Genomic DNA, 8856 nt, shown 5'->3' with positions numbered 1-8856 from the left:
GAATCAGTATTTTTTTAATTGTATCACTCAATTGCCAGGGCTTCTACCAGGGAGCAACTTGACAAATGTAAATTATCTCTCATAACGAGGTTGAGGACCGACTGATATTTGGGGCTTATGAAAAAAAGATGAGTGGAGATAGTAGGAAGAATGTTGCAAAAAAGCATTTAAAATGGAAAATGCACTGAGAAAAGCATTTAAAATGCAAAATGCAAAATGGTTTTTAGAAAAGCATTTAAAATGCAAAATACCCGTTTTGCATTTTGCATTTCCATTTGAAATGGATTTATTTGAAATAAAGCACATCTCTGATTACATGGACAGTGACAATGATTAAAATAGTATAGTATGATTGGGGGGAGATTCACTCACATGGAAAGTGAACCTCTCTCCAAACATGAAGCAAAGTAAAAAAAATATAAATGAAGAAATATCACATGTATTTGGCAAGGAATGTGTGCCAATACCGAGTTGTTTGGCAGTCCGTCCTCACTGCCTACCCCTGCGGGGAACGGCGTGATGGCTAGTTAGTTAGTTAGTTAATTAGCTGCATTAGTGTTATTGGCTTCTCCTAGAAGAAGTGTAGAGTGCCTGGTACCAATACCTACTTAGAACATTAAAGCGATTATTCAGGACTATATATTTTACAGGTTATTCAGATATAATAGATGATCTGAGTTCAAAGGTTTTTGTTTTGTAAAGATAACAAAGTTATCATTTACAGTTTTGTTGTATTTCGTCAATAGGGACATGTGGCTAAATTACTATTTTTACAAATTTATTTTTTTAATAATCATGCGTCTTTCTCATTGAAAAAAAAACGAAATGAAAGAAATATTAGGAAATAGAGAAACACGCCAAACACGGCCCAACATTTGTACACCATTGACATATAATGTCAAAAAGGGAACGGGTCGCTTCTATCGGCTGAGTGAAATACATTCCAGAAAAATATCAATATAATTTATATTTTGCTCGAAGGTTCGTAATTTTTTTCGTCTAGTGCTGGGTGGGATACGATTTCAAAATAAACAAGAAGTTGTCAAGAGTTGAGGTGTGAGGTAATGCTAATAAACGACTTCAACAAATACTGATACACAGATGTCTTGTATATTGTACGTCAATGTTAATTTCTAAGTAGTTGGTTTATCGCAAGCACTATTAATAATATTTATTGTTTATTTTGCTGTTAGTAAAGTCTGTAGGTACTTGTGAAATGGGGGGATATTTGAATTGATGCGCGAAGTGGACAAACATTTGTTGCATTAGACTAGCGATAGGCGGAATCGATGAAATTCGATGGTTTACTCGATCTTTTTTACCATTCGAAATATCTCGATTCATTGTCAGAATTAATTCGAATGCAACTCCGAGACAATCGTTTTGAAACGTCATCGAAAGTCGTCGCTGTGATTGGTCAGAAATAATCGATGCCAGCCAAGCGTTGTGATTGGTCAGAATTAATTCGAATGCAACTCCGAGACAATCGTTTTGAAACGTCATCGAAAGTCGTCGCTGTGATTGGTCAGAAATAATCGATGCCAGCCAAGCGTTGTGATTGGTCAGAATTAATTCGAATGCACGGTCCGAAATAATCGTTTTCAAATGTCATCGAAAGTGGAATCGAGACAATCGCTCTGAAATGTCAGAAATCATTCGAATGTTCAGTCCGAGACAATCGTTTTCAAACTGTCATAATTCGTTCGAAAACGCAAATCGATTCTCACATTCGAGAGGTTATATTTCGAGATGTCAAAATATCTCAGATTGCTTGACACAAACGAAATATTTTATAAGTACATTGTTGGCTGCCTACTGAAGCATGTTGATGTAATAATCAACCTCGTGTGTGAATTGTAAATTATGAATTAATACTTTTAGGTGACGATTTACGTTTCCAGTAGGTATAGTTTATGTGTAAAAGATTTTCATGGAGATAGTTTTTCACAATTGAAGGTTTAATACCTACCTATGTTATTTTTAGGTTATGTATCATCTATTCGGGACATTCGGGTAGTGTATATTTAAAATGAAATAAAGCAATAACTTAGCAAACACCATTTTTATATTTAATGCTGATCGGGTTTCACTACAACCGTAGCTTCTTCGGGCAGTATATATTAAACTCATCAAGTGACATGTGTTCGTTCATATAAACATAATATATCTGCTACCTATGCTACGAACAAATATATTTAATTTATTTGAAATTAACATCGGTGTCTCTTAGTTAGTAATTAAAATGAAACGCTTTCTAGATAAAATAACTTTATTTACTTAATAATAATTTGTGAATTGCATACAAATTACAAATGAATGAATGGTTTGTTTTGGGTTCTAGTAGGCGCCTACAACGTACATGAGTTTTAGAGGTTATTTTTAACAAAACGGCATATAATTATTATCTTATTATTAAGAGGTACATTATAAATATTATTAATGGGAATTTGTACCTACTGGCTACACTAAGTAGCTATTCAGCAGGAGCTTACAATATTATATAAAACATATTTGAACGACGGAAATTTTTTGCCCCTGTCGGTAGCTATTGCTCCCGCACTCCGAGCGATTCATTCGAATTGATCATTCGATTCTTTTGATGTTTCGGTTAAAAAAAATCGATTATATAAATATTTCGATCATTCCCATCACTACATTAGACTCTAGTACCTACCGTATTAAGAATGTCGTAAACTGGCCATCTATTTTAACAAACATCTATGGCCTAGCTGTCAAATGAACAGAACGCTTTTATGCAGCGCGGTGTGTTTTAAATTCCAAATGTGCATTTCCAGTGATTATTGAAAAGCTACCTGTGAGTACCATTTATCTTCAAATATTATACCGAGAGTTATTTCAAAATATTAGTAAAATATGTGATCGATCTTTTTCATTCGTTATTCGTGTTAAAATTAATTGAGGTTATGTGCTTCATTACGCAAAGTGCCCTAAGGACCATTCCATTGGGTTGAGCGGTTGTATCAACCTGGTTGAGTTGAACGTAAAGTTGAAGTGGCTATCAAGTAGAACGGTTGTACCGCCATAGTATCTAACCGCTACCCACCCCCCAAACGTTCGGTCGTCCCAAGTTGGTTCGTATGTATCGTGATTGAGCGGTTGGATCAACTTTTCTCAGTCGGCCTAGGGAGCCGTCGTGCGTTATTGTTTGTAAGCGTACATTTAACGAATAAAAATAAATAAAACTGGACTTAAAGTTTTACAGATTTGTTTACATAATATGCATACGGATTTACAAGCAAGATGTACTCTGATAAAGATGTCAGGAACGAAGTTCTTGTTATCTATTTGTTATAATTCAAATTTATTTAAAAGGATGCAGCGATTGTAATCGTAAAAAGCAAATTTGTCTTCTTTTGGTACAAAGTGATTTTATTCGATCCAAGAGCCAGTTTTGTGCAGATTTGTTTTTTACTTTCTTGCTTATAGTTAAAAAAGCTACTAGAGCGTTCGCAAAATCTTGTTTTTTCATGAAGTGGGAGGCATGCTGCGTGTGTTCTACAGAACAGCAACTGATGAAATGGGGATCCATAACCTAACCTAACCTAACTGAGCCTGACTTAACCTAACCCAAAAAACTGTTTCACATTTGGGTTTTTTAATAGTTAATTTATATTTGTTCATACGAAGCGGATACTTTGTGATTCGACATTATATTTAAAAATAAAACCATAACCTTGTAAAAACCACTTTCGTTTTTCACACTTAATGCCGACCCGGTTTCGCTAAAACTGTAGCTTCGACAGGGCTGTAATATACTATATTGAACTTTAAAATCTTCAATCTACCAGTAACATATGTTATCAATATATTAAACTTTTATTGGTTGCATGGAATTGTGCTGAGTTCCAGTGGCAGAGGTTGTAGAAGTTGGTAGGGGGTTGGGAAGATAGTGGTCTTTGTCAATAGGGAACAACCTAAGTATTGGTTTTCTATTGAGGTTGATTTGACTGTTAATGACTTGGCCATAAATTTGTTTCACAAATAAGTTTTTAAATGTAGGATTCTTCGAATACGCGATCAGTGGGTTCAAGCTCCCTTATTATAAGGGCCTTGTTATACTAATTAATGAATGTTTATTAAATAACCAATTACCATCATATAACAGCAGTGCCATGGACCTTCCCAACCCAGAGAGTGTTTCCATCAAGACGGAACCAGGATCCCAGGAAGAAGGCGCTGGTGAAATGCCGTATATGGATATAGACATCCACCTTCCGGATGTAAAGAAGGAATGTTTGCAGTATGCTGAGAGTGTTCAGCCAACTAGTAAGTTGCATTAAGTATATTATCACAAAGGAGTTTCAGACGACGCAGTCAGGACAGCTGCTTGTTTTCTTCTTCCCCTCTTGTCGTCCATCAGTACTTTTCAATAAACCTTTTTTTTGATTTCTATATAATATTTACAGTGTTCACATAATTATTTTTATTTTTACATGATATATTTCAAACTTATAACTATAAATTATGTTGTGTGTAAGGTAGGTTTGAGAAGGTGAAACTGTATGTGAGTAATATTGTATGTTTCGTGAACACCTCACTAGGAGAACCTGTGCTGAGGTGTTTACGTGGTTATGTATAGGTGTGACAAGTATTTATGTGTTGTAGAAGAAAGTTTTTATTTTTTATAAGTTTTAATTTTAATTTTTTTTTTGGTTTTTGTTAATTGAATATTCATAAAATTTTAATGGTTTTTGTAAATTGAATAAATATGTAAAAAAAATATTAATATATATATTTACATATATGTAAGTGCATATATTTGTATTGTAAGTGTGAGTATAGTTGGTAAAATCTCGAACCACGTGTTTATTTACTATACCCTTTTTATGGTTTAGTTATGTTTGGTTTGGAGTTATTATGTTTTGAAAAAATAAAATATCTAGATTTTTTATCCTGGCTGTGATATGTTTTTGTGAATGTTTGCGGATGTATTTGCAGTTAGTAGTTGCTTCAGAGTAATGGGCATACAATTAAACCTTTGTAAAATTGGAAACTGTCGAACTAAGAAAACCTGAACTTATAATGCCCGCAAACAATTGCTTAAGCTTCAGCCTCGCCATATTTTACCACTAAAATAAGGAATCTCTTCTAAATGTGCTCCATTTCGAGAATAAGTTAAGATTATAATATATTTATATAAAGTGTATTTTTGTGTTATAATATATTTGTATCATGACTTATTACGGTTGATATCGGAATTTTTCTCCTCCGCTGCTCATCTCACGAGGGAATTCCTGTATCGAGATGAGCACATAATAATTACAATAATATTTAATCAAATCAGTAAAGAACATAATACATACATATATAGATTATACCGAATATGGGCTTTCTAAGGTATAATGACCGAATGACAGAAGCTACCATATGACCACCACTCTCAGCTACCATGGAATTTTTGACCATTTTCTTGAATAGATTTAACGAACCTATAGTATTTTTAATATTTTTATTGTGCATATTATAAAGCAACGGAGCTTTATAAGAAATATTCCTTTGTCCAAAGTATGTTCTGGTAATCACCGGCTGGTAAATTAAAGAAGAACCCAATCTAGTGTTGCGCATTTGTCAAGTTGATTCAGTCTATACTGATTTTAGCAAAGCATTCGACAAAGTTAATCACAATCTGTTGTTAAAAAAGCTTCATAAATTAGGAATAGCAGGGTATTTATACGTGTGGTTTAACAGTTATTTAAGTAACAGGCAATTGGCCGTTAAAATTTATGGCTTTATTTCTTATACATTTACTGCTACCAGCGGTATCCCACAAGGGTCACATTCGGGATCAATTTTATTTTTGATATTTTTGAACGATGTGCTCACTATATTCATCGATGTTGAAGTTTCAATGTTTGCGGACGATATGAAAATAAACAAAGCTATAAGAAATATGAACGACTGTTGAATATTGTCAAATAACTTGTTTAAACTATTTGTTTGGTGCCGAGAGAACTATCTACAACTAAATATAAACAAATGTCTAGTTATTAGATTTCATAGAATAAAAAATCCAATTATTTATGATTACTCCATCGATGATGTAGTTCTAACCGCTATAACCGAGGTGAATGATTTAGGTGTAAACTTTGACCAAAAACTGAATTTGAACCATATTGAAATTATATCAAATAAAGCTTTGAAAACGTTGGGTTTTATTATAAGAATTTGCAGCCAATTAAAAAATATTCAAACCTATAAAAAATTGTATATGTCATTGGTTAGGAGTCAAATTGAGTACAACTCGACAGTGTGGGCACCTAGTTACGCTAGTCATTCACTCACGATAGAAAGAATTAAAAAAAATTCTTAAGATATATTAATTTCAGAATGGGTATTACAAGGGAATGCGTAAACTATGATTATCTACTATGTCAAATCAATGTATTAAAATTATCTGAACGTAGAATAGTTAATTACTTAAAGGTTTTATATTAAATCATAAATTGTATAATTGACCGCCCTTAACTATTATACTTGATTTCTTTACATATACCTCGCAAACCAACATTGAGGCATTATCTGCCGTTCTATTGTGATAACTCTAACACATAATCTCAATTCTATACCCCCGTTCGCCATATACAAAATTTGGGTAGTGACTATGAAGATGTTGTTGATATATTCAACACATCTTTCACCAAAAATAAACAAGTCATTACCCAGTTTATTTCACAAAGAAGAATATCAAATATAATATAATTTAACTATAGAAACTACGTAGCTCTGTTTATCTTACCACATAATCTCAATTCTAAACCCCCGTTCGCTATATACAAAATTTGGGTAGTGACTATAAAGGTGTTGTTGATATATTCAACAAGTCGTTCATAAATATTTCAACCAATACATACGCAACAACTGTCATTGTAGCACTCTTGGAATATAAACTGTAATCTGTTTATTGCGGTGTAATACAGTAATTACTGTGCTGATAAAATAAAATAAAAGTGCCAAGTTACCCGTGTGAGTGTTAGAAATGAATGCTGTTGTAAACACATGCGTAATTTTGTCTTAATAATTTTGACAACTTTAACATTGACATCAGTGTGTGGTAGTGTGTGTGACAAGTGACAACTACCATAGACAAAGTACCTCGGCAAGGTGCAGTGAGAAACGATTTCTATGCGAGGTGCAGTCGGGAATTAAAAGTGCTGCTATAATTACAACTATTGCTCCCATATAATTCAACAGATTTTTTTTTGTATTTATTCTCGCTCTGTGCATTAGTCGCGATACTGTGTCTACATTCAAATTAAAAATAAATATTTAAATTCCTATAAACATGAGTCGACAGAGGAATGCACAAAAGAAATCAACGACATCTAGTGACGCTGAGGAAGATGACAATAAAATCATTACTTATATCGATAAAAAATTTCGAGAAATGAACGAAACAATTAATACGAAACTAAATATTCTGCCAGACATAAAAGACTCCATCGGCTTCATTTCCGCCGAGTACGAAGACCTGAAAAAAATGTTATCTGATTCATTGGGCACAATAAAAAGTCTACAAGCTGAGAATGTTAAGCTAAACTCAGAAGTGCGCGATCTTAACGCACGCGTGTCCCACATGGAACAGACAGCCAGGGAAACCAACGTCGAGATCCAGTGCGTACCTGAGCATAAATGTGAGAACCTGATATCGATCGTTAAACAACTTGGAACCGTGATTTCTCGCCCCTTTGCCGAATCGGAAATACTCAACATTCATCGAGTCCCCAAGATCAAACCAGATTCCAGAAGGCCCAAGTCAATCGTCGTGAAGCTCCCGAGCGTGAGGGCAAGGGATGAAGTCATCAGCTACAACAAGAAAAACATGAACTCCAAGCTAAACTCAACACATCTAGGCATCGACGGCATCAAATCACCGGTATACGTCAGCGAACACCTCACACCAGAAAACAAGGCCCTGCATGCAGCCACGAGGATTAAAGCGAAAGAAGCTATTTATCAATTCGTGTGGATCCGTAATGGTAAAATATTTGTACGTAAAGATGAAAACTCAGCGCATGTAGTGGTGATTCGCAACCAGGACTCGTTAGCTTCGCTTGCCTGATTCCTACCGTATTTTGTTTAATTTCAATTGGTATATTATCTGTGAATTATGTATACTGACATGGACAACCTAAGAATTTACTACCAGAATTGCAGGGGTTTAAGAACTAAACTTAATGAAGTTTATCTAGAAATACTTAATAACAATTTTGATATTATTATTCTAACTGAAACGTAGTTGAACGACTCTATATCTGATGCAGAAATTTTTGGCTCGCGTTATAATGTTTTCAGAAGGGACCGTAACAGTTCTTCTAACCATAAAAGTGACGGAGGGGGTGTATTGATAGCCGTTTTACAAGAGTACCAAACTAACCGCTGCAAGCATTGGGAAAGTACCTTGGAAGACGTATGGGTGACTATCAAATTCAGCCAGAACAAATTAACGAGATGTCTCTATATCTGTGCTCTTTATATACCTCCCCCGTTGCTTGTTGATAATTTTGAATACCTTTTAAAAAAAATTAGCAATGTTATGGAAGGCGTTGGTGAATCAAATTTGTTAATTATAGGAGATTTCAACCTGGCAGGTATTCGTTGGACCCGCAATGAGCCTAACCAGACTCATTTCTTATCTCCAGAAAATTATAATAATGACATCGGCAACCATCTTGTGAACTTTCTTGCCATAAATAACCTCAATCAATTCAATGACATTGTGAACAGTAACGGTAGAATCTTAGATCTCGTTTTATCCAATTCACATGCACTACAAGTCAGGCAAAGTACCGATATCTTAAGTCGCATTGATGTACATCATCCACCCTTAGAGATTGA

At 34.4% G+C, this 8856-nt stretch overlaps 1 protein-coding gene across 1 annotated transcript; it reads left to right on the top strand.

The window, feature by feature from the left end:
• The first annotated feature begins 7303 nt into the window (after positions 1-7303).
• Positions 7304-8080, top strand: LOC149413992 (uncharacterized). The gene has a single exon (XM_089643962.1). The coding sequence runs from the start codon at positions 7304-7306 to the stop codon at positions 8078-8080; it is 777 nt and encodes a 258-aa protein (XP_089500088.1).
• Positions 8081-8856: the final 776 nt, after the last annotated feature.

Source organism: Hesperophylax consimilis, chromosome 20 (assembly GCF_061612785.1).
Source record: "Hesperophylax consimilis isolate HC1 chromosome 20, BYU_Hcon_1.0, whole genome shotgun sequence".
In the NCBI taxonomy this organism is placed as follows: Eukaryota; Metazoa; Arthropoda; class Insecta; order Trichoptera; family Limnephilidae; genus Hesperophylax; species Hesperophylax consimilis.
This window is presented reverse-complemented; position numbering and strand designations above follow the sequence as displayed.

Excerpts from the sequence above, each read along its gene's own strand:
- LOC149413992 (XM_089643962.1), top strand. The coding sequence starts at position 7,304 with ATGAGTCGACAGAGGAATGCACAAAAGAAATCAACGACATCTAGTGAC.